The sequence below is a fragment of the Manihot esculenta genome, chromosome 14, assembly GCF_001659605.2.
Source record: "Manihot esculenta cultivar AM560-2 chromosome 14, M.esculenta_v8, whole genome shotgun sequence".
NCBI classification, from domain to species: Eukaryota; Viridiplantae; Streptophyta; class Magnoliopsida; order Malpighiales; family Euphorbiaceae; genus Manihot; species Manihot esculenta.
In genome coordinates this window covers 4718318-4744635 of record NC_035174.2, presented here as the reverse complement: position 1 = coordinate 4744635, position 26318 = coordinate 4718318, and the positions used below count along the sequence as shown (strand labels likewise).

General features: G+C 32.6%; 3 protein-coding genes across 4 annotated transcripts; 1 reads left to right on the top strand and 2 right to left on the bottom strand.

Moving 5' to 3' along the window:
* Positions 1–196: 196 nt before the first annotated feature.
* Positions 197–5422, bottom strand: LOC110630795 (elongator complex protein 3). The gene is made up of 9 exons (XM_021778380.2): positions 4333–5422; positions 3064–3133; positions 2745–2917; positions 2375–2549; positions 1929–2095; positions 1577–1796; positions 1369–1473; positions 834–986; positions 197–579 (listed from the first exon to the last, which is right to left on the bottom strand). Exons 1-9 carry the CDS (start codon positions 4800–4802, stop codon positions 415–417), a joined length of 1698 nt encoding a protein of 565 aa, XP_021634072.2. The 5' UTR covers positions 4803–5422; the 3' UTR covers positions 197–414.
* Positions 5423–11275: 5853 nt separating this feature from the next.
* On the bottom strand, positions 11276–13848 carry LOC110631065 (probable ubiquitin-like-specific protease 2A). Of its 2 annotated transcripts, none has more exons than XM_021778776.2 (7): positions 13608–13848; positions 12567–12678; positions 12305–12472; positions 12085–12216; positions 11930–12011; positions 11724–11834; positions 11276–11647 (listed from the first exon to the last, which is right to left on the bottom strand). In XM_021778776.2, the coding sequence occupies exons 1-7, from the start codon at positions 13666–13668 to the stop codon at positions 11462–11464; spliced, it is 852 nt and encodes a 283-aa protein (XP_021634468.1). In that variant the 5' UTR covers positions 13669–13848; the 3' UTR covers positions 11276–11461. The 2 variants fall into 2 exon arrangements, with proteins under 2 accessions (XP_021634468.1, XP_021634467.1); XM_021778775.2 differs by having other exon boundaries at positions 12567–12816; positions 13608–13847.
* Positions 13849–15547: 1699 nt separating this feature from the next.
* On the top strand, positions 15548–18865 carry LOC110600405 (26S proteasome non-ATPase regulatory subunit 6 homolog). Its single transcript, XM_021737253.2, has 8 exons — positions 15548–15780; positions 15869–15983; positions 17146–17236; positions 17337–17482; positions 17596–17815; positions 17898–18006; positions 18181–18349; positions 18465–18865. Exons 1-8 carry the CDS (start codon positions 15645–15647, stop codon positions 18637–18639), a joined length of 1161 nt encoding a protein of 386 aa, XP_021592945.1. The 5' UTR covers positions 15548–15644; the 3' UTR covers positions 18640–18865.
* Positions 18866–26318: the final 7453 nt, after the last annotated feature.

The following is a 26318-nucleotide window of genomic DNA, read 5'->3' as shown; positions in this document are numbered from 1 at the left end:
CGTATTATTCAAAAATTGACTCAGATAAAAACTCAAGTCATTTACTCAATAAATCAAATTTAAATTTATTGACATTCAACTCAAATTCAATAAGAATTTGAAAAAATTTTAACTATTTAAAACTTTCACTCGATTCTGTTTTCCTCTTAAGCAATTCTACATTGTCAGGATCGATTGGGTTTACAGAGCCAAGAGGTCGGGAAGTATTTTGCCATTTCCCTGATCTAGTCGAAGAAAACGTTCTTCAAAAAAGGTAAAATGCCCGATAAAATACTACAAGAAACTGAAAGTATACAAATAAATCATTAATTAAAAGCTAAATTTTCTATTAAAAAAAATGAAATAAATTACAAAATTTTATAGCATCCCCTATTAGCAGCCTCAGGACATTTAAACATGTAGGTGCTACAAAATTTAGCAAGCCTCGAGAGATTTAACCATGTAGGGGCCTTCAAGCTCATAGCCAAGTTTCCTATAATAATGACGGGTTCCCACGCCCGAAATCACTGCTATTTTAGTTGATCTATGCTCCCTGCGAGCAATCCGCTCTGCCTCTTCCATTAATAGAGTACCATAACCCTGCCATCACAAATATGAGTAAACAACGGGAAAGAAAGATGTAAAATCCCTGAAAAAAAATGAAGATTAGCTTACTAAAATACAGACAAGCAGCTGCCTACAAAACATTCTTAAAGGTATCATAAAGTGATCTTTGATTACTGATGAGGAACAATTTCGTGTTGAAGGAAAAAAGGATCACCACCAAAGTCCCAAACCACCCAAATCAATTTCCAGCCTCAAATTACATAAATAACAAAAAAAAAGAGTGTCACCTGGTGTTGCAACTTGTCTGCATCACGCCCATGAACAGGAACAGCAGTCCCATATACGTGGAGTTCACGAACAATAGAGCACTTGCCCATGAGCTCTGGACAAGAAACATTGCAACCACACTTTCGCAATCGTAACAAACCAACAAGGATATCCTGCAAGCAAACAGAATTTTAGAAAGGTTCAGTTATGTTCAGCAAGCAAAGAGCTTCTCCAATAAGCATCAAGAATCAACCACAATTAAGCAAGTCAGTACTCGGTCAACTAACAGCAAGAATCCTAGAGCATGTTCAGTAGATTGCATGAAATGTAATGAACTGAAAATGCAATGGCCGATGGAAAAAAAAAAAAATTAATCTACAGTCTGCAGGTCTACCAACAATGCAGTTAAGTTTTCACTTCCCAGCAGTCAACATTTTCATGTGATGCCTACCACAGGCCTTGAAGATTGCAAATAATTAGGTGCACCCATACTCTATACCTTCTCCTACACACTCACATACACACATATGCATGCAGAAAAGGTGTATCACATACCTGTCTTGCATCCTCGTATGAAATAAATGTTTCCCAACCTTCATTTGCTGTATAATCACGGCGAACGAGCTCAACTTCTTCCGGCTTAATTTTGTGATGAATGTCCTATGTGTATTACAGACACACTTGTCAGGATCTCAACTTGGTCTAAGCAGTAGTGTAAATGTATAATACCTCATAAAATGGTGTAACAACCCCTTTTGCTTACCTGGATTCCAGCCTCACGTGTACGGACATCACGGCATTTTAAACCCAAGTCATCCATTCGAGCTAAAGCTAGCTCCCTGAGATTTCCCTTCTCAACCCCAGATGTAACCAATGGCATAGGAATATCCCGTTGAACTCTATAAACACGTGTCCAAGGGGGCACCATGGCTAGGATCCGAGCTACAATATCTACGAGTTGCTCAGGTGGGTAATTTCTATATCTGCAAGCAGAAGTAAATGTAATTAACGCTTTTACATCGAATGTTACAACCTTCATCTTCAAAACCTAGGATCAGTCCTTATAAAGTATGCATTAGAAACAAGATTAAGCAGTAGTCGAGCACAATAAGGACCTGCCAGTTTTCCAAAGCTCATAAAGTCCAGTTCCTCGAATTACAAGTGTGGGGTAAATTTTCAGCCCATCTGCTCTAAATAAAGGACTCTCAAAGAACTCCCTAAAACTTTCAAGGTCCCTCTCTACTCCAACATTTGGAAGATCAGGCATCATATGAGCAACAACCTATGACAAAGCATTAAATGTTACTAAAAAGATATAGGTAAACATAAATAACTACACATAGTAACTAAGTGTACTGAAACCATTTATCATCAAGAGTATCATTTTGAAGCTCAGCATAATGATATGAAGTGGCCTCGTCATTCAGTGATAAGCCAGTGAAAACATGAATATTGGAAAACACCAATGCAATTGAAGAAAAAAGAAATCAGTCTTATAAACATGAAACCATAATGAGGTGTTACCCCATTTATTCAAGACAAGTGTATAGCACTATCTCACCTTGAACCCAGCATCCTTTGCCAAGCAAAAACAATCAGCAACAGCTGCTACTGTGTGTCCTCTATTAGTATCCCGAGCAACATCCTCATATGTGCTTTGAACTCCAATCTCCAATCGCGTACAACCATAAGAAAGCATTTGACGTAGATGAGGTCCGAGGCAGTAATCTGGCCTCCTGACATTTTAATAGAAATGAAATAAACATTGCACCTAATGCAAAAATGAATTAATTTGTGAACATCAAACTGCCCATACTGGATGGATTATTTCTCTATGTTCTGGCACTTATCGTGCTTATATGGAGGAAAAAAAAAAAAACTCTTCGGAAACATAGCTTTTCTTCTTGCAGGACGGTTATACGATAACTTACGTTTCAATTGTCATGCCAATACACTTTGTGGCACTATGCTCAGAGTAAGCAACTGCCTCTTCAACATTGGCAGAAGTGTGTCCTGACAAAGCATCATGAAGATTCCTTATAAAGTAATCACGGTAGTCCGCTGGCAATGACATGAAAGTACCACCCATCAATATGAACTCAACCTGAAAAAACATACCCATGTCAACCTCATCGTTTGACATGAGAAAGATGTGAAAGTATTATGCAACCATTTTAAACACGAGGAAGATGTGAATGCGTTATGCAATCATTTTGGACAACTATAGTAAGAAAGGAGAATATACAAGACCTTATCTACACTGTGGCCCAACCGCTTAAGTTGATCAATCCTGCTTCTAGCCTGAACATATGGGTTATATCTGGAACCACAAAGAAAGCAGGTAAAGGAGTTAAATGATTATCCTAGGAAATCAACCCAAATACTTCTTTTCCAGCACAGTAAACCAAAAAGCAACGTTAAATTGCAAGTAGAAATTAGACAAGTTAAATCTCATGATCGGTGAAAACAAGGTTACTTAACTAATGGATGCCATGAAGTAAGTTAATATTTATTATAAAGCCGTCCTCACATATATGAGGTTGCAATTTGTAACTCCTTTCAAGTCGCTTCTCAAAGAAAATATGAACCTAAAATTCTTATCTCTTCAAAATTCAAACTTAAAGAATACAATCTATGTTGAATCCCATGGTTCTTTAATAGCAATCACCTGAAAACTTGACTAGAGCAACGAAGTATGACTAACAATGCCACTACTTTTATTTTTCCACAGACAGACCGGCTCCTTTTAACTTTGGCTATTTCCAGATTTTACTTTTAACAATATGAAGAATGATTAAGGTTGTAAATTCTGGTCAAAACCAGGCGGAAATGGAGGCCCACCATTGGAGGCATCAGAGAGAGCAGACAAAAGCTTAAAAAACCTAAGGGAACTGGAAAACATAACAAGAAAACTTATTGGTGATTGCCTATATGATAGAAGATAAATATATGGGCATGCATCAAAATGGCAAATGAAAAAATACATGACATATGATGACATACTGCAAGGAACACTATAGCAAACAAAATCTTAAAAAGGATATATTAAGGTGCAAATTGCAAAATGCAATGACAAGCTAGAGACTTATACAATCAACGGGTAATAAAGTTCACTGAAAAAGCTGGTCTCACGTCAAAATGTAATTTGATATAAATATATCGATCAGAAAGAAAATGAATTTTAAGAATTTGATGAGTTCTGCAATTTCTAGATTTAGCTCATGTAAATGCAAGTATCGCACAATTTTCTGAAAGTTATACACTACAAACCATCATATAATGTAGATGATGACCAATATTCGAATAATATATGGTTCATAATTGGAAAGTATAACAATATTGATGCTTCAACAGCAATTAAGTTCCTATGGTACTTTACTCATCTCTTGTCACCAAAAGGTAAAAGCTTAATTTCTAAACCAGACCAGATATATATTAATCAATCTAAATTTAACTCCTCCATCACTCGCAAACAACTTAATGACCAGTTTAGCACTTTATCTGCTGCCAAATCCCTACCTGGCTCGAATTGCACGCATGCTAGTAGGTTCATAGCCAGTGTAGGATTGTGTGCTGTACTCAAAATCTGAGTCCGGTCCACCAGGACAATAAACGCAAATGTTTCCCGTTGTTGCAATATGGGGGCACCGATGTGGTTTCGACATGACGGCCACGACCGCGATTCCGGAGGCAGTACGGACAGGCTTGGCGCGGAGCTTAGGAAGTAGCGAGTCTCGTTCGGACTCCGGAAGAGCTGCGATCATCTCCACGAGTTTCGGGGCTCGCGCGAGGCCGTACTTGCGGCAGGCGGCGGATTTAATAGCATTGAGGTCCACAGTTTGGTTCTTTCGCGAGAGTTCCACCATGGAGTTGACGATTTCTGCTATGGCTCGTACACGAGCTTCCTCTTCAGTCATGCCGTGAGCTTGGTATCCGCCCCGCCCCGGCCGCGGCGCCTTTTTGGTCTCCGAGATCATTGCCGTCGCCATTCTAGGGGGAGAGAAAGAGAGACAGCGAAGCTGAAAACACACACAAACGGAGACGAAAACGGAAAAATCGAGCACTCGAGCTTAGTGATACTGTTCTGCGATATAAACGTTGTCGTCTAAGTGTTGCTGCTTTTTTATCAGTCATACGCAGGGTTTCATGTGCCGCTCGAATTCAGCATCTAAACGGCGTCGTATAACCTTGTCATCTCGGCCTGTAAACTACTGGACTTCCGTTGGCTAAAAAGAATATCAACGCTGCTGCAAACAGAAGTTTTTGGTTCCACTAGCAACAAATTTTGAGTTAAGATGCAGAAATGGAGAAGGAAGCAAAAAGAAGAGAGGTACGAGGCCTGTACTGGACAAGGAAGGAGAAGTTATTTCAGCAATTAAGACTGTCAAACACATGGAAACTTTGCCCAAGTTTTTCTTTTTGCTTTCTCTTTCTTCTTTTTTTTAAATTATTTTTAATCCAAAAAAGGCAACTTTTATTATCAATTTCTGGTTTATCGTACTGGGTCTGGATTTGAAGGCAGTCTTGACGATCGTTACAGAGACCAGGTTATTTGTGTTAATATCCCTTCTACTGAAGAGAGAAGAAAGCGGTGGCAAGGATTCTGCCGAGGAGCTTGGATTTTGTTCTTCCATCTGCTACTGAAGTATTTTTCACATATAACCTGCATTAAGCAAAAGAAATTGCATTCTTAATGTATGTGTTGAAATTTCAGGATGAGATTTCCTGTTTCTCTAAGTAAGGGTAATATAATGTGATAACATCACTTGACTGTGATGATGGTTACAAATAAAGGAACATGTTCCGTAATTAAGTTGATATGTTAATCTGAAATCCAGTCTTGCAAGTCTACATTTGATATATGTTACTGCTTAATAAACACTTGTGTACTATATCCCTGATAAAACATGCTTAAAAGTTAATCCATTTGGCAATATTGCGAGGATATTGTTGATTCACCAGGCTACCTTCTCAATGTTACTGATAAATTATAACATTAGAATTTATGGAAATTATCTAGTTTCATGTTTGCAGGAGGTGACTCATCCCTCTGGTCGTTGGAGATGTTCAGCGGTGCTTATCATCATAGCACTGATCAAACTCCATATCCAATTTTGGTTAAGGATGATGGAAACATTTAAAGAATGTCTGAACAATTTTCCACCAGCTGGCAATTGAACATGCAACAGATAGTGTACCTTGCTGACTCTTTGGATACTGTTTAATTGCATTTTCAGAACTCAGCCATCAGTCAGGTTAATAAACATGGTTCTCTTCTTATCTCCCTGCGAGTCAAGTGGAGATTATAGTGCCAAGAGGCCCGAGACTAAAATTAGATGCCATTTTTTTCATTCTTTGATATTATTTGTAACTTGTTGATTCTTTTAAAATTAATTTGGAAGAAGTGGATTTTTTCTTCTTGATCCTGGAGGTTCTTGAATTTTTTGTCTGATTATTTGAAATTGGAAGAGAACCAGAGGATCAAATTTTCAATTTAATTTAGTTTGGTTTAATTAATCTCTTTATTCAATTTGATTTTGATTTTTTAATTTTATCGATTTAACTTGAAACCAACCAGAACTGTTGTAAGTTTTTATTAAGCAAACAAAGAGAAAATTGGATTGGTAAAAGTAAAAAAAATATCAAAGCCATGTCCTGAATCGGAAGACAAAGACCGACGCTTGAAAACAACAAAGCTTGCTACTTGCCCGAACTAAACGCGCAAGTAGCAATTGGCGATGGCGGTCTCCTCGCTGCCCAGTTTCCTCTTCCTTCCTTCCGTCCTTCCCTCCTTCCTTCGAAATCATCGGCTCCTTTCTTTCTCTCTCTCCTCTCAACAACTTCGGCTCCCTAGAATCACACACTTCGCATGACCCCACTAGTGGCCACTACCAATGTAGACTCAGCACCATCTTTTATTTACTTGACTGCAGCTGGTGACGCTGATATATTACCCGTGGTCTGGATTAGAACAGTAGGTGTATATGGCTTTGAGACATAAAGAAAAACACTTCTTTTGGTAGTTATCGCGCCAATATGTTTGCGGGATGCGGTAATATTCTTTTAAAACATAATAAAATTGAAAAAAAATTATAATTGGAGTTTGTAAAATCAGTGACGAATTGAAAAATTTTTTAGAAACTCCTTAGAGAGAAATTAAGTGTTTTTAAGGGCATGTAAAAAAGAGAAAATAAGTGAGAATTTCCTTCACTAAAAAACTTTTAAATACTATAGTATAGAGTGATGGCTTCTAGTAGGTATTTTGCTCGTACACCACTTGTATTTTTTGGAGAAGTTTACGCAACCCGAACTGTAAAGATAAAGGCTTATCTCAAAACTTTTGATCCATGGGAGGTGACGGAAACTGATAGAAAACTAGCTCCCTTGAGAGATAATCCTAAACTGATAGAAAACTAGCTCCCTTGAGAGATAATCCTACTGTTGCTCAGATTAAGACTTACAATGAAGAGTGTGCTAAGGGATTCAAGGCTCTGTCATGTCTTAATGCCTATAAGAAAATTTAATGCTTGTGAACCTACAGAAAAAGTTGGGACAGACTCAAGAGGAGTTTCAAGGAAGCAAAAGCTCAAGGCAGGTGATTGTTCTCAAGTTGAGAAGGGAGTTTGAGATTTCAAACATGAAAGAATCTGAAACTCTGAAGGTCTACATAGATAGATTGATGGTTGTGGTCAACAAAATTAGGTTGTTGGGTGAAGATGTATCAGATAAAAGAGTTATGGAGAAAGTTCTTGTGAGCCTGCCTGAGAGATTTGAATATAAAATCTCATCTTTGGAGGACTCTAAAGATCTGAGCAAGATCACCCTACCTGAGTTCGTAAATTTTTTGTAAGCTACTGAGCAAAGTAGATTTTTTAGACAAAAATATGCTTCTGAGACATTTGTTGCAAAATAGAAGGGAAAACAGGTGCTGAAATCCAAGAAAGGAAAGCACGTTAAACAATCTGAAAGTAGAAGTGATGCAACAAAAAAAGGCAAATTTCCACCTTGTCCAACCTGTAGAAAAACAAATTACTTGGAGAAGGATTGCCGGCAAAAAAATGGTATAAAACCTGTGCAATGCCATTACTGCAATAAATATGGTTATATTTTTAAAGATTGCAGAATCAGACAAGGCAAAACTCAAAATCAATTGTAGGGTCAACAAGCTAATTTCATTGATGATCAACCTAAGCACTAGGAAGATCATTTGTTCATGGCTTCTCAGTCATGTAGAGTTGCTGATAACCTCACTTGGTTCGTTGATAGTGACGGTACAAGTCACATGGCTCGAGATGAAAGTTTGTTTTTCTCTATAGACAAATCAATAAAAGCTACTGTGGAGATGGGAAATGGAGAGATAGTTCAAGTTGTTGGCAAGGGTACTGTTGCTATGCAAATAAAGAAAGATACCAAGTATATTTTTTCTTTTAATTTCCTAAGGATCAAGTTAGGAGGGCTATTGAAAAATTGGAGTTTGTAAATACTGATGTATGTGAGTCTTATGAGTGTGTCATCCTTGAGTCAAAACAAGTATTTTATCTTGTTTATAGATGACTTGACTATAATGACTTGGGTGTACTTTTTGAACAGCAAGAGTCAAGTTTTTAAGGTATTTAAGAAATTTAAATTTTTAGTTGAAAAACAAAGTGGTTGTGTCCTGAAGACTTTGAGGTTTGTTAACAGTAACGAGTATACCTTAGAGGAATTTGACAAATTCTATGAAGATGTTGATATTCAATATCAACTTTTAGTTTCTTATTCACCTCAACAGAATGGAGTTTCTGAGAGGAAAGAATAGAACAATTGTTGAGATGGCTAGATGTATGTTAAAAGAGAAAGAGCTACTAAAGAGATTTTGGGCTGAAACTATTAATACAGCTGTGTATTTGTTGAATAGGCTTCCCACTGGAGCAGTGGAAGGGAAAACTCCAGCTAAAGCATAGTTTGGGTCAAAGTCTTCTACAAGTCACTTGAAAGTCTTTGGATCAGTTTGTTACATACTTGTTCCTGATGTCAAGAAAGTGAAGCTGGATGATAAAGCTCATTTGGATATTTTTTGGGCTATGTAACTTCATCAAAAGGCTATAACATCTATAATGTGAAAACCAAGAAAATGTTTGTTAGTAGAGATGTGAAGTTTGATGAAGGAGCCTAATGGGACTTTGAGAAAGAATAAATTGTTAGTGCAGCAAACTCTCTGCAGCCAAAAGTTGTTTCTAGAAGTTCTACCAATAGAGATTTAGAATCTGGAAAAGAGTCTAATTCTGATTTAGAATTTGAAAACGAGTCTAATTCTAATCCAGAATCTGAAAAAGAAGTCTAATTTTGATAATGAAGTACATGCTTCTAAATTCAAATCTCTTTCTTATATTTATGAGAGATGTAATGTAGCAGTAGAAGAATCAAGCCGTTATGAAAAGTTTCTCAAGATAAAGAATGGCAACATGCCATGGAAGAAGAAATTGCAGTAATTGAGAAGAATGGAATATGAGAATTGACTTCCAAACCAAAGGGCAGAAACGCAAGTATTTATATCTTTGTTGTTTGATTTCCCTGCACTTTTCCATGTGAAAAATGAAGGTCATTGTACTGCCAAGTGCCAACCTTTAAGAACATCGTAAGCTTCTTATCTCCAAGTGATCATTATTAAATCTATTCTGCCAGGTAGGTTCTGTAATTCTTGTTAGTTTTATTATTTATCAGCATTTAGTTAAATGCAACAACCAAATTTGATTTCCTCATGAAATGTTTATATTCATGGAGTGCAAATTCATGATCCATATAATGCCGAAGGTGCTGGGAAAAATGTGGTGGAGGTTAGAAATGCTATTTTTAATGCAATCTTGGGGATTCAGATTTGTCTTACACTCATTAGGGAGATCTTTTATTTTAGTCAGTCCTGGCCATATTAATACTTTGATAATTTTATTATCTTTCCTTTGCTCCCTCCCTTCAACGTCAGAAAGGAGCATGGTATATTTTTTCTCATTCTCTCTCTGTGAATGTTTTTGCCTTTGTTAGCATGGTGTGATTCGTTTCTCTCCTTCTGTCATTCTCTGCATTGCTTTGGGTGAATCTTACTATTTGTTTGGAAATGCCTGTTTCATTGGTTTTATATCAGTTTAGAAGTTTTGGGTGAAGATGCTTGAATTTTCAGTATTATTGCATGTATGGACACTAAATCCACAGACATCTCACACTTCCATCTTAAGGATCTGATAAATTATTGTTTGCAGTGTTCTTATATGTTAATTTATTTCTATCAATGGCAGGCGCCCGCAAAAGAAAGTGAAGAACAAAAAGGAAGCACGAAAGGAGGAGAAGGACAATGATGATGAGGATGATAACTGGGAACTTCCAGAGACCTTCCTTATTGCTGACTGCATGTTCAAAAACTGCCAACTTCAACAGCAGAAGCAAGGCTGTTAAGATCTGTATTCGAATTTATGAATGATTTCATTTTTGAAATTAGATTCACTTAGCATAGATACAGCCAAGATTGTTAATATCAGAGATGCTTGGACTGGGCTAAAATGTGCAAATGTATGTGCTGAATTCTAACTAGACCCTTCTAGACTTCACCACTTGCTAAATGCTGAAGTCAGTTTTTGGATTCTCAAAACGTACAAAGTTATTATATGATTGAGATGTAGAATGCTTCATACTAAGATCAATATGCTTATACCATTATTATTGTTAATGAAGACTAATATGCTGCTCAATTCTAATGCCCTTGGCCATACTTTTTGGGGGAAGATATCAATAGGCATGGTGTGCTGTTTCATGGTATTTAAAACATGATGTTGGTAAAAAGTTGAGCCAGGATTACTGCAGTCTAAGGTATCTCTTTCTGTGAACTGTGGGCTTTAACTAATGCCATATAGGCCGATGAAGTTGCTTGAATGAGGTTTTAGCTATTCAGTTAATTAACAAGCTCTGAATGATGTTGCTGAAGAAGTTCATCAGTGAAGTAGTTTGGTTGGATTTTCTGAAGAGACAAGGAAAAAATTGTTAAGCAGCAGTTGTAGAGTCCATACGATATTAAGAAGTTAATATGGTCTTCCAATGGTGATAGCCAAGTGATATGTACATATATGTTTAATCAAATCATCATAATATGATAAGAATATAAGAAAGAGAAAGAACAAGAGGAAGCAAAGTGCAGTGCTGATGGGTTAATGCTTATAATTCAGAAATCAGGGAACCCAAGAAAGATAAATAAGAAACACCATGTTTTAGCAGCAATCCAGCAGTCAAACAACAGACATTCAGCATTTAAAAATGCACAAATTTTATACCAAATGGTAGAAACTGAAGGCAGAACTTAAAAAATAACCATTTGCAATGAATGGTGAATACTAAACCATGACAGAAACTGGCAAACAATTACCAGCTCATTAGAGATCGACAACATTATGTATGGCAATCACCATAAATCGCTTTCCATATGGTAGAGTAAGGAACAACAATAACAGGGAAAGAAATGATTCTTTGTATTCAAGGCAAATCCTCAAGGTAAATGACTCGGCAAAAGAAATCTGATTACAGAGAAATATAATCAGCCACTCACAAGGATTCCAGAAATACAGAATACTGAATAACATGCGCTTCTCATTTTATGTCTTATAACCATACTCTCTCTCCTCTCTTAGCTAGTCCCTCCCCTTTTCATGCCTTCTGTTGAGTCAGCCATTCTGTTATTCTTTTTGAGCCTTCTAGAATAAACCCTAAATGGTTTTGGGCCTTTTTGATCTGCTGCCTCCGCATCGCCATATGAATCCAGTTCCTCAAAGAAGTTATCCAAGCATTGAAGACTGAACCAGTGCTTATTCATCTGCATTTGGATCAGAAAATCATTTAATTCTATCAATAAAACTTTCTAAATATATGAAGCAATTGTTATTACTTACAAAATAGGGGTAGTCCTTGATACTAAAATCATCTGGAGCATCTTTGACAAACAAATTTATGAAGTAAAGGACATACTTGCCACATTCTTCACCATTTCTTTGCTGTGGCACCTGCAAATATTTTGAAAAGGCAATATGAAAGCAAATTTTTAAGTGAAATCCACAGGCTGGGTGTACACAATTGACAGAGAGAGCATTGTGGTTACCTTAGGTACCAAGAGTGGAATCTTATAAATCAGCTTTTCATTTTCATCCCTGCCCTCAGATCTATAAATGTCTAACACAAACCTGAAAAATAACAAACATGTAGATGATTAAGCAAATATGCTGACAGAATAACCCAATTCCAATAAATGCTCACTTTCTTATATCCGGTTCAAGGCGCCTTGGGTTTGCCATTTCAAGTGAATCCAGTAACAACATGCAAGGTGTTCTGGCTTTGGACATGGTGCTCTCACCAAGGTGGCAGAAGATCAATAGGCTCCAATGACCCCTAAAAAGATAAGAATCTTAACTATTTAAGATTCTATGCATCAAAGAATTAGGAAGAAATTGACAGTCAAGCCAATAAAGAAGCTTACCAGCAAACAATGGGAACAAGTACATATTTTTTCAAAAAAATTTGTTTTTCTTTTATCCATGTAAGCACCTTCCCCTTAGAGGATGCCTTCATGTACCAGTAAAACCACAAGCTATCCAGGTAAGTGAAGCAAGTTCTCTTATCTTCTGAGAAGCTCCGCCACAGATTTCTACCAATTTCAAACATAGTTTGACAACATGATCGATATACTAATCAACTAAAACATAATCTTCAAGAGTAGTGCACTAAAGGCAATAGCTTACTGAAAATAGCAGTCAAATTCTCCACTATCTAGCTTTTTCTTTTCTTTAATTACTCTTGCAATTTTATACTTGGGCTTTCTCCTCTTTGATCGTTTGCGAGAAGGGAAGGTGCCTAAAAAACACAGGGGTGTTAACTTATATCTCCGTATCTGTTCAGCCTCTTGTTTATTTATCTTCTTGCCATTAGAATACAAGCTAGCTACCATATGCTTCCAACATGAACGATGTTTGGACAATCGAGCACAAGTCTCTGACAGAGCACAACATATATCAGCATTTTTGTTTTCATATTCATCATCTATCTAGTATTTTTGAAAGATCAGTTCAACAACATAGATATGCCTGTTTGCAGATGATCATGGTCTAGAGAAAATGACAATCCATACACAACTTCACTCTCACTTTTCTCAACTCAGTTTGCTAACAAGCATAGAACGGTGCACAAGCAGAATTAATAACACAATTAATTGGGAGGGTCCGACGGATTGTTAATGTTTTTGCAAATATTGCATTGGTTTTGGCCTTGAAGTATCAAAGTCATCATGGAATAACACGTTTTAATCAACCACGAATACCCCGTTAGAATTCATGCTTATTAAGGATGAATATGAAGAACCATTAGGAAAACAAAAAGGAAAAGGAAGGAAAAGAAAGATTAAAATAAAGAATGCAGAAAAATTTTAAAAATTCCTGATATAATTTATAAACCTTTGATAGAAGGTACTAAATTTCTCCGCACTGAAATCCTCAAAGCACAAGAAAGAAAAAAATAAATTGTTCCTTACTAAAGAACGACTGAGACAGACAGAGAGGGATTTTGCTTGGCTGCTGAGAAAATTCAAACTGAACTCAAATGCAACATCAGGAAACAGTTCTCACGTTGAAAACAAATTGGCATGCGCCGTACAAAAAGGTTCCTTCTTTTTCTCGACAACGAAAAGGAGGAATGCGAACAAACATATAGCTTCATTAATATTCGATATCATTAATATTCGATAGAGGGGAAGTATAAAAAAATTGAAGGGCCTGTAAGTGATTTACCTGAGAGGGAAGATTCAATAACATGCTGAAGAGTTCCACCATTGCACTCTCCGGCCCCCATTGTTAATTACGAAATTAGCAACCTTTCCCTCTCTTCTGAGGGAAAAGAATTGAAGACGAGGATAAGACAGCTTGGTATTGGTGCCTAATGCTATTGATAGCTACTGGATCACACACTCAATCTTTCACCTGTGCATCGATTTGCCTTAGTTTAAGGAATAAACAAAGGGAGAATTACTTTTAGGTTTTTAAATTTTTAGAAAATTTATTAATTGGTTTTATAATTTTTAAGTATTCGTATATAAAATAACTTTATATAAGCCTTATGCTAAATTAACTTTATATTCTGTTTATTAAAATTGAAAAGTAAAAAGTGCTCCTTAGAAAAATAATCAAGCATGAGGAAACTCTATCTGCTGAGCGCTACAACTAATTTATTTGGAATATGTACAATTTTCACATAGCCAGCATTATTTTTATCATTTTTTATCTTTTCACTATATTTTTTATACCAGTTGTTGTTGTCATTGAACAAAGACAATCATCCATATAACTTCTCATGGAGTGAATTGAAGGAGTTAATTTCATGAATGCCAAACATACATATAACTTCCAAGATTAATTTCATTTAAAATTTTAAAGAGCGGATTGAAGTTTTTTTTATTTTTGTCTAAAAGAATTAATTTCATGAATGGCAAATATGCATATAATTTTCGAGACTAACTTCATCTAAAGTCTTGGAGAGTGTTATCTCTCCTTAAAGTTACATAAATGTAGCAAATTTTCTAATTAAACTTTTTATCAAGAAATTGTCATGAGTTTATGGATTTTAAGAATATTCAAATTATATTTGAGGGGCGCATAACAGAGGTCTCATGTGCGTGTGTGGAAATATGAGACATATTCAGGAATTGATAAAACTTTGGGCGTATATGTTGTTATCAGATTGATAAAGCATATGTTATTTGATAAAACAGAATAAAATTTAGAACTATCAAATTTTAAACTAATACAGTTGAGTGAGAATGAATCTCTTATAGATGACAGTTGGCCGAAAATGCATGGAGAGTTATTTGGAGATTTAGTATTAAAGGGTGGATAAGAAAATCGTGGAGGAGCATGGTGGTGGCTGCAAACCCAAGAGACCTCATGGGATGGGATGGGTTTTAGATCTTGGGTAGTCGATTTTATACACAGAAAAGCAAGACAAAGTGAGGAAAGAATTAGCCCCAACATATAGGATATTTTGAATATAAAATTTTTGTTTCTCTCATTTGGCTGTTCATAAATTTTTTTTGATTAATATAAGGTATAATAGAAAGGTTCCACGATAATACTTTTACAAAAACTTTTATTTTTTTTATAGGAAATAGAAAATGTATTTATTTACTCTATTTATTTTTTTATTGTTTAATTTTTTAAATTCAAAAACTTATTATTTTTTCTTTATAATAAAATTGAAGTTTTTAAATATTCCTCAAGAAAAATAATAATTTTAAATCAATTTATTATAATTTGTTGTATTAAATTTGAATAATTATATTTCTAATAATAAAACTAACTAATAATTTTAACTAATTTGTAAATTACTCTATATATTCCTTGAGAAACTTTCCAAAAAATTTTCACTAAAAGATCATTCATTAAAATTTATTTATTATTTTTAATTGAAATGAAAATTAAAGTGAGAAATAAAGATTAAAAAATAATGAAAAAGTTTTAATATTTTAAATGTATAAAAAAATAATGTTTTATTGAATCACAATTTATTTGACTTAATTAAATTTAAAATTTTGTTTAAAAATAAATACTTTTTTTTTAATTTTATTGAAAAGTTGGAATACTTATTTAGATTTTCATAAATGCACCTGCTTTTCTCCATTGCAAAAGCTACTCCTGGGAGCATGCGATCACAACCCTCCCCAGTAGTATTGAAGCGCTGCAGCAAAATCTATTGTATTTTATTTGGTTTCTCCTTGCTCAAGCAAAGCCTCCGCAAAAGAAACTCAAAGGATCTAACTCGCGGAGTCACGGGTAATGGAAGGGCAAGAAGGAACTCAGCAGCCTCACCTTGTGCTTGCTCATAAGCGCTTCCTGCTGACTCACCCCGATGTCCAAGACATTGAGAAGGTCCGCCTCAAGGAGGAGGTCTTTGCGGCCGTCAAAGCTGACGGTAACTTGCCGATTCATCCCACACAGCTTAGTAAGTCCAGTGTTGAATCTGACCTTGTTCGAATTTTCTTTTCGTTTCTTTCAAGTAGATATGGTTCCCTTGTACGAAACCCTGGTGAGCGAAGGGTTACTGGAGAAGGATCAGAGCTTTTTGGATTCGATGCGCACGAAGAATGACGAGGAGCTCAAGAGGCTCGAGGAGAAGTGAGTTTTTTTTTGTGTTTTCAATTTATTATAGTTTTAATTTGGACTGGCTTTCTCCTGTTTGGTTGATTGGGACTTAAAAATGTGCAGCATAAGGTAATAACCTGACATGCAGTTTTCATTTTCTAAAAGCAAGAGAAAATGGCTGGAATTGGCTAAGAGATATAGTGCGAGTATGCACACAATGAGTCGAAACTTATTAATAAATTTGCCTCAATTAACGTTTTTCTTTGATTGATTGTTACTTGATTGATGTCTGCTCAATTCAACAAAAATAACCTCGTATTGATAATCTGATTTGGCTTAACGTTGGTCATTGATAAAGTTATTCCTTGTTAATTGGTGCTCCACTCAACCCAAGACTAAGCTCTAGTAGGAAACTAGTTGGTTGGCTATGATTTTTTTTTTAATTATTTTTTAATTATTTTTATTGATATAGATATTGAAATACAGTTTTGATGATGATACTAAGGCTTCTTTTGGGATTGTAGCTGGGAATCGGGAGTCTCATAGTCAGCTGGTTTGGAATTGAGAAATGATATTAATTCATTGTCATGTGCTGATTCATCAGGGAAAGAATAATAATGATAATGATCAACTGATGTCTGTTTGGCAAGGGTCTTCAAATGCCTTTCCATTCTTGGGGTTATATATATATAATACCATCCCTTAAATACATTATACACCGTGATTTTGTTGCCTTCTATTGTTTGGTGAGATGAATAATTACTTGCATGTACATGTATGTTCTCATATAAAGTAATGCATTTGACTAGGACAACCCTTCACATGATACTGTGGATAAGTTGGTTGTGAGAAATTTTAACTGTAACTGCAACCATCATTGGTTTCAACTGAAATATGTTGTAGAGCTAATTAGCGTCCGAGAGAGAGAGTTGAGGCGATGAGCTTTTGTGATATATCACTACAATGATTGATCACATTCAACCTATCCTTTTCTTTCTATCTTTTGTTACTTACCTTTTGTTTTCCTACACTGGGAATGTACACATATGTTACACGCTTTCATTTCTTTTACCAGTAAGATATTAATCTTGTTCGTTCACTTGGATATCTTTGTGGATTTAAATTAATTTACCTATTATTTAGATTTTAAATGTCAATTGGGTTACCAGTTTTCTTCATAATGAACTCATGTTAGGATTGCTGATGCTGAAGAAAACTTGGGTGAAAGTGAAGTTCGAGAAGCACATTTGGCCAAATCATTGTTCTACATTCGAATTGGTGACAAGGTGAATAAGAATTTTAAGTAGCTGTGTTTGTACTTCTCTATGTCTTTTTCCTGTCTCCGTACTGTTTCAGTAATATCTTACTTGCACACCTGTTACCCAGGAGAAAGCTTTGGAGCAACTAAAGGTGACAGAAAGCAAAACAGTTGCAGTTGGGCAAAAAATGGACTTGGTATTCTATACTTTACAGCTTGGCTTTTTCTACATGGACTTTGATCTCATTTCCAAGAGCATTGACAAAGCAAAAAAGTAAGTGAAATGTTAATTTGTCAAGTGGCATCTTTTGCTTTGGTCGTGTGTTACTGTGTTACCAGAAGCATGCAGGTAGCCTTTTGGTTTATGTGTTTATATCCTCATGGCAGCTTGTTTGAAGAGGGAGGTGATTGGGAAAGGAAGAACCGGTTGAAGGTGTATGAAGGCTTGTATTGCATGTCCACTAGGAATTTCAAGAAGGCAGCAAAATTCTTTTTGGATTCCATTTCAACCTTCACTACCTATGAACTTTTCCCTTATGACACTTTCATATTTTATACTGTCCTTACAAGCATAATATCATTGGATAGAGTTTCCCTGAAGCAAAAGGTAATTTGGTTGTCATTTGGCTTCACATCCCCTATTTTTCTGCAGCACTTATATTAATACTAATTTTAGCGAAACTTGGCAGGTAGTAGATGCTCCTGAGATTTTGACAGTGATTGGGAAAATCCCATACCTTTCTGAGTTTTTAAATTCTCTGTATGATTGTCAATACAAATCATTTTTCTCAGCATTTGGTGAGTAGAAATCTAACTACAACTTTGTCTTGATTCTGGTGCTATGTTAACTCCTGCAGCAATCTTAATCATTTAGGCATTTGTAGCAATTTTGTTTTTCTTTTATGATTAATTCAAGGTATTTATTAGGGCTGTATATCTCATTGTTGGTTTGTTCTTTGATTTCATCTTCAGCTGGCCTTACAGAGCACATCAAACTTGACCGCTATTTGCATCCACACTTCCGGTATTACATGAGGGAGGTCAGAACTGTTGTCTATTCTCAGTTTTTAGAATCCTATAAGAGTGTCACCATTGAAGCAATGGCAAAGGCTTTTGGTGTGACAGTGGAGTTCATTGATCTGTAAGTGGTCGAATTTCATGGATTCTTCCCCTGTAATTTTAGTTCCCCTCACTAGGGTTGTTCTAGGTGGTGAAGTGTGGATTGCATATAAAATCAAACTTTCCTATGTTTTCAGGGAATTATCCCATTTTATTGCGGCAGGGAAGCTTCATTGCAAGATTGACAAGGTTGCCGGTGTTCTTGAAACTAACCGTCCTGATGCAAAGAATGCTCTTTACCAAGCCACTATCAAGCAGGGAGACTTCTTATTAAACCGGATCCAGAAGCTATCTCGTGTTATTGATCTGTGAAGTTTTTTTTAGGCATTTTTTTTTTGTGATCTGCAAAGGATGCCAAAAGTGGAGGTTTGCTGAAGTAAAATGGAGCACGAGGACTTCATATGGGATATCCTCATTGAATCAGTCCGATACTAATCGAGTTTTTCTTTATTTGTTCATTCTCCAAATATATCAAGAATTTAAGCATATTGCTGATTTCAGATTGTGATTTCTCTTATACAATGCTTAGCGTTTAATATTTTGATCTGGAGTGAGTATGATGTAGAGCAAGTAGTTTCCCATGTCAAGCTCAAGTGTGGGATTAGCTTGAGCATCATATGAACTAGCAGGGTGCTCATTCCCAGATGAGATTTGACTGAGCAAGTGGTGCGTAAACTTCTGGTGCAAGAATAAGGCCATCCTCTCTTCCAACTATGTGATCGATGTAAACCTATGCATTTATTTTCCTCGTTTATACATCTTTATAGGAGTGTAAACAAATCAAATTGTTCGTAGTGTAAACGAGTCAAACTGTTCGTAAGGTATTCAAGACTTGACTCGATAAAATCTCAATCAGACTCGGCTCGTTTTCTAAATAAGTCGAGTTTAAGCTCACTTTTTAAGTTTGTTTAATAAACGAGTCGAACTTGAGCTTAGCAGTATTTGGCTCGTTTAGACTCACAAGTTCGACTTGTTTTTCAAGTGCATAAACAAGCTCGTAAGTTGATTCGTGAATAGACTCGCGAATAAATTTGAAACTCGTGAGCAGACACGCGAATAAATGCGTGAGCAGGCTCGCAAATAAGTTAGTTTGTTAACACCATTTCGACATTGAAAGTTAAAAACAGCTCATATCGTACTGTGTTTAAGTTAACACAGTACGATATCGAAAGTTGAGTTGAAGAAATGCGAAGGGATACGAAGAATTGTGATTTTTCTATAAAAGCACAAGTTTTCTACATTCTTTTTTATTAATTTTAGGTTTGAGAGATTTTAATTAAATAAAAAATTTTAATTTAGAAGTCGTTTAATAACATTATAATTTAAATTTTATTTATAATTTAAATTTATTTATAATTTAAATTAATTTAATTATATTGAATTTGTTTATAATATATTTAAATTTAAATAAGTTTAAATTTAAATTTTTTGAGTGGAGTTTAAGTTGATATAATAAATGAATTTTTTACGAATCAAATTCGAATTGAATATTTATTTTATGAATTGAACTCGAGATTATAAATAAAATTTGAATACTTATTTTACGAATCGAATTCGAAATTATAAATAAAGTTGGAATCGAATTAGAGTTCGAATTCGAACTTTTAAATTTATTTTTTAATCGAATCTAAATTTATTAAAATTTGACACAATTTGATTATCACCTAAATTTATTAGATAAATAAATAAAAATTGAGGTTCTCTCTTCTTAATTCTTATAGAGTATCTCGTTCTGAGCTTCATTTCATGGGAATGGTATCATGGAGTGTCTAGAAGTTCTTGCGAGATGAAAATCCGTTCTTCAATATTTTTTTTTGTTTAAAAAAAAAAATCCCCGTTTTTACAGAATGAGTTAGGGAGATGTTACAGTTTTGCCCCGACATATATAGATAAGGCTATACGGATACAGTTCTGGTTTGGGATTTATATAGATAAATTAAAATTTGATATGGTTTGATTTGATTTTATTGTTTTGGTTTCAATTTATTACAGTTTTAGTTTTTTAGTTTTTATTTTGTATGGTTTCGGTTATTGATTTTTAAAATAAATTTATGTAATTTAAAAGGAATTTGAATAATTATTATTCTTATTGTTTTGCATAAAATAAAATTTTAAAATTGAAAAATATTTTAAATAAATTATAAAAATAAGAATGAACAACAGAAGTATGCCACATGTCACTTTTTAAAATAATATTATTGACATGTGGCAAATTCGCGTGAAGTGAATTTCTAAGGCTCTGTGTGTATATATATATATATATATATATGAGTCAGGGAATTGTCCAGCAGAATCTGGTCATGACGTTTAAATTGAACTTTTTTTTTTTTAATTTGAATATTTGTCTTGTTGAAATAAAAAGGGGTTTCTATCAATTTTTTTTAGAGTTATTGGTTTAAAAATGGGTAAAAATTTAAGATTGGTCATAATATTAATCAGTAGATTAAGAAAAAGCTAATAGTAAATTATAATATGGTTTTTGAAATTTTATTTTATTAATAAAATAATTTTTTAAAATAAATATTTTTCAATCACGACAAATATTAAATTTAATTATATTTTTTTGTTAATTATATTGTTTTCTCTTTAATAATTAAAAATTATAAAAAAATAACTTAAATTTCACATATTTTAAATTTTTATTAACAAATATTAGAATAACAAAATAGTACTTTTAATTTAATTTTAGTAGTATTTGAAAGTTTTTTTAGTTTTTATAATTCGTGTTTAATTTTCGATATTATTGAATATAAAAAGTAATTTATGAAAAGTTTTATTAAATATTTATGCTGAATATTCTATGTTTAATAATATTAAAATTCTATGCATTGATTTAAAGAGTTAAAAAGAAGTTTTAAATATTATTAAAATTAGTTTGAAAATATTCTTTTATTATTCTAATATATGTTAAATTTAATTTTCAAAATTCTTTAATTATTGAGAAAAGAAAAATAATATAATTAAAAAATTGTTAAATTTAATAGATATAATTAGAATAAAAATATCTACTTTAAAAGATTATTTTATCAATTAAATAATTTTAATTTTTTAATTTAATTTATTGACTAAACTCATGATTAATCTTAAAATTTTAGTTATAGTATCTAAAAAATAAAGTTTATTTTGTTCAGATTAATCTTAATACATATAAATATTTAAATTATTTTGTTCAATATATCTTTCTTTTAATATTTCAAATAATAAATATACAGCTCGAATTTCCACACATGATTTGCATTATGTTTACGATGACAATTATATAGTTTCCCAAAAATATGAAGGAAACTAAAATTTTTACTTTACACTCTGTTTTGAATGGGTAAAGTAATATTTTTTTCAACCATGCTTTTATAAGTGTCTGTTCATTATCGCTGTAGTTTTTTTTTTTTTTTTTTTTCATTTTTTGTTTTATAAAAAAATAGAAAACTTATTTATTTAAAAGTGTTGTGTTTTTATTTCTACTGTTTCTTAAAAAACATTTTTAAATTAAAAAATTACAAATATATATATATATATATTTCTTTACAGATTCTATCGACCATTATTTTTTTAGAATTTTTATTAATTGTCATTAAAAGTTTTAAAATTGTATCTTCATCGATTAAATTTATATTTTAAATATATATTTATTTAATTAATTTATAAAATATATTTTTATTTTATTCTCATAAGAGAATTTTATTATTTAAATTTTGTGATATAAACAACTAATTAGTTTATTAATTTTAAAAAATCAATTAAGTTGAAAATTTGAAAGATCCACTAATTAATCTTTTCATTAATTTTTATTTTAATTTTTATAATATAAAAAATTTTATTAATTAAATTTTTAATTTTATAAAAATAACTACAAATTAATCCCTCATATGAAAAGTATTTTAGACTTCTTTTTTATAAAAATAAAAATATTATTTAATTATTATAATATAAAAAATTTTATTAATTAGTCTATTTATTTTTTAAAATATCTTTAAAATATTAAAATATACTAATTAATCATTTTATTAGTTTTAACTATTAAATATTTTTTTATTTAGTCCTGTAAAACAATACAGAAAATTAATTAGTTGATTTATCATTTTATAAAATTATCTACTAATTAATTTTTTCACATTGAGAATATTTGAAACTCTTTTGTAATTTTTAATAGTTAAAATTGATCGATAGATTAATTAATAGATTTTTTTAAAAATTTTATAATATTACAATTTATTTTTTAAAATTAATTAATTAATTATTAAATTTTTTTATATTATATAGATTAATAGTAATTTTTATTTTATAATATTTAATGAATAATATTAATGAAATGGGTAATTGATAAATTTTTAAAATTTTAAAGAAATTTTAAATATATATTTCAAAATCAAAATATTTTTTCTATATTATATATATCAAATAATAATTTTTTATTATAATATCATATACTATTTAAATATAATTATTATTGTTATTATGTATAATAATTTATAAAATAATTTGTATCCTTGTTTTATTATTAAATATCACAATTCAAAAAAAATATATAATATAAAAATTTATATTTATTTTTATAAAACATTTTTTAAAAATTTATTTTTTAAAAGTAGATAATAAAAATTCAAAAAAAATATTTTTAAATTTGGAAAAATAAAAAATATAAATACTAGTTAAGGTGTATGGTTCTGGTTCTGATTCTGATTCTATGACAGTTTTTTGCTAAAATTAAAATCGAAATTCAAATTTTTACAATTTATATGTTTTTTATTTCGATTCAGTTCTAATATCAATTTTTTTCGATTTTAGTATAAATTTTTTCGGTTCTAGTTTTGATATAACCTTTATTTTTTATAATAAAATTTAAATTTAAATGAAATAATTAATTTTTTTTTTTTTTGAAAAGGAGGGATAGAGCCCTTTAATTTATTATACGATCATGAAAAATATTCAGTCAGCATCCAAGAGGAGCTTAATACTAGATGAAGGCAAATCAATAAGACTCATACCAAAAACTCCACCATACGCACTATTCGCAAGATAATCAGCTACCATATTAGCTTCCCTATATATTTGCTCGACTTTAACCTCCCATTCCCGCCGGATAAGAGCTCTGCAATTAATAACTAAAGACTGCAGTCTATAAACACCATTGCCTTGACCTTGAAGAAGCTGAACAGCAATTTGAGAATCAGTTTGAATAACAATTTTCCGTCATCCCCTACTCCAAGCCACATTCAAAGCATGATATATGGCCCATAATTCTGCCTCAACACACCACAAACTCCCAACACATAACGAAAACCAAGTAGCTATTTACCAAAACTGTCTCGAAAAGAACCCGCACAGGTTGCAACTCCTGAATTTTGACCCACACTACCATCTGTGTTGATTGTAATCCACCCCATAGCTACTGGTGTCCAGGCCACTCTAATCACTCGACATTGACGTTGAATAGAAGAAGGAAAATAATCATTCCATGCTTGATATATTTCCTTAGCCTTACCCAAGATTAGTGGGCGAGGAACTGATCTTTGAACTCCAAGATTGAAGGACCGTTCATTGCGAAATTTCCATGCCCACCAAACTGTAACCATAAAAACTACAGGCCAGGGAAGCTCACCAATACAAAAAGAGCTTTTAAGACACCAAGACAACCATTCCCGGATATCAACGAAGCCAAAAAAGGTTTGGACTTCACTAGCAGGTAATAAATTAAGCCAGCAACTCTTAATAAAGTTGCAATCTCTTAAAACATGTAGCACCGACTCAGACTGAGTACCACAGCTCATACACAAGTCTGAATTAATCCATCCTCTCCGAAACCGCTGAACATTGACCATAATTTTCTCATGGGCAACTGTTAAACCACATTTCTCCACCATAAGAGAGTACCCCTTTTTAACTGAATATTGTCCACTAATGGAATGTCTCCATATTATTCCATCCCTTGAGTTAGCATCATCATGTAGGCAAATGGGGAGTAAAAATGCTAAAACGAAATCAGGTAGCCATAAAGACAACCGATTCCAATCCCATCCATATCCAGGGATCCAATAATATCTCACAACCACCTCTAATTCCAAAGGATCAATAGGAGCAGAAACCAATCGGAAAAGAGGTCCAACCGAAAGCCAATCATCTTGCCAAAACTTAACATCAGTACCACTATGAACGTCAATAAAAACACCGCTAGAAACTAATTGGAGGCCCCAGCATAAAGCTTTCCAATTCATAGAGGCACCAGGAGGTACTCGAAGATTCCAAGAAATTCTACCATTATTATATTTCCAAAGAAGACATGAGATCCATAAGTCAGATGGGTTCATAAATGCCCGCCAACATAATTTACCCATCATAGCTTGATTCATTAATCCAAAATTCCGAATGCCCAACCCACCATTTTGCTTTGGATATAGCAAAGTTTGCCAATTAATCAGATGAACAGCAGAATCCCCACTGTTACCATGCCAAATAAAATTACGGCAAAACCGCTCCATTTCCTTACAAATAGACACCGACAATTTAATAGATTGCATAGTATAAATAGGAATGAAGTTCAAGACTGATTGGACCAGCGTTATTCTCCCTGCTCTAGAAAGTGCACCCGCCTTCCAACCAGCAAGCCGGCTTCGCATATCATCAACCAATCCACGAAATTGTACCTGAGATACTCTACCATGAAGAGATGGTACACCCAAATAACGCCCAAGGTCAGAGACCAAAGAATTCCTGATTTAGAGGATAAACGAGAGGCTGTAGATGTACTCACATTCAGAGAAACAAAAAGGCTTGACTTTAAAATATTCACCTTTTGTCCAGAAGCATTACAAAAGACAGTTAAACAATTAATAATAACATCTAGCTGTTCTTCCGTAGCTTCAGCAAATAATACCATATCGTCGGTGAACATGAGATGTGAAATCAACGGACCATTATTGGAAATAGGAAGTGGATGCCACTCCCCTTGTTCTATCGAATGTTTAATAATATTGGAAAGTTGCTCCACACAAAGCACAAAAAAATAGGATGATAAAAGGTCGCCTTACCGAACCCCACGAGTGGGCAAAAAAGACTCCAACTTCTCATTGTTCCAAAGAACTGACATAGTAGCAGAATGAACACAATGTCTCACATTCGTTCTCCATAAACTGGAAAAATTAGCTTTCTCCAAGCTCCAATCAATAAAGCTCCATTCCAATATAATTTTCATTTAAATAAATAAAAATACTTAATAATCAAATACAATATAATTTTTTATTATAATTTTTTAAAAAATAAAAAATTTCAAAAGTTTTGTTGTAATGTTTTCAAAAAAATAAATTCTAATTAAATAAATTTGTATTGTTTTGTTATAATTCAAAATAAAATTATGTACTATTTAAAATTATATTTAGCTTAATAATGTTCTTTTAAATAGTTACAATTATTTTAATTTAATTTATTTTTAATTTTAATAATTTATATTCTATTATTTTAATTTAATTTGTTTCTAATTTTATCAAATTATATTTTATCGTTAATAATAACAATTACAATTATATATATAAAATTAATTGATTTTAATAATTTATATTCTATTAATATAAATTTTATTAATATTAAAATAGTATTTAATATAATCTATTTAAATAAAATAAAATAAAATAAAATAAAATTAATGAATTAAATTAGTTGAATTAAACCTTTATAAACATTTAATAATTGACTAGTGATTAAAATATATATATATATATATATAATAATTATATATTAATTTATATATAATTATTTTTATAATGTATATTCTATTAATATAATTTTATTAATATTCAAATAATGTATATATATAATCTAATTAAATATTATGAACTTTAATTAATTAATTAAATTTTAAATTATATAACAATAAATATTTAATAATTAATAATAACTATAAGATATAATAATTTTATATTGTTATTGTATATATATATATAGATAATAATAACAATTATAAGTATATATATATAATTATTTTAGTATATATATTATAT

Bases quoted from the DNA above. Each gene is read 5' to 3' on its own strand.
- LOC110630795 (XM_021778380.2), bottom strand. From the start codon at position 4,802: ATGGCGACGGCAATGATCTCGGAGACCAAAAAGGCGCCGCGGCCGGGG. The intron at 3,134-4,332 runs GTAGGGATTTGG...TTGTGGTTCCAG, and splicing joins ATGCGTGCAATTCGAGCCAG to ATATAACCCATATGTTCAGG. The intron at 2,918-3,063 runs GTCTTGTATATT...ATGTTTTTTCAG, and splicing joins TGGGCCACAGTGTAGATAAG to GTTGAGTTCATATTGATGGG.
- LOC110631065 (XM_021778775.2), bottom strand. From the start codon at position 13,668: ATGGGGGCCGGAGAGTGCAATGGTGGAACTCTTCAGCATGTTATTGAA. The intron at 12,012-12,084 runs GTGAGCATTTAT...GTTATTTTTCAG, and splicing joins CTTGAACCGGATATAAGAAA to GTTTGTGTTAGACATTTATA. The intron at 11,648-11,723 runs GTAAGTAATAAC...ATCCAAATGCAG, and splicing joins TCAAGGACTACCCCTATTTT to ATGAATAAGCACTGGTTCAG.
- LOC110600405 (XM_021737253.2), top strand. From the start codon at position 15,645: ATGGAAGGGCAAGAAGGAACTCAGCAGCCTCACCTTGTGCTTGCTCAT. The intron at 17,483-17,595 runs GTAAGTGAAATG...TCCTCATGGCAG, and splicing joins AGCATTGACAAAGCAAAAAA to CTTGTTTGAAGAGGGAGGTG. The intron at 18,007-18,180 runs GTGAGTAGAAAT...TTTCATCTTCAG, and splicing joins ATCATTTTTCTCAGCATTTG to CTGGCCTTACAGAGCACATC.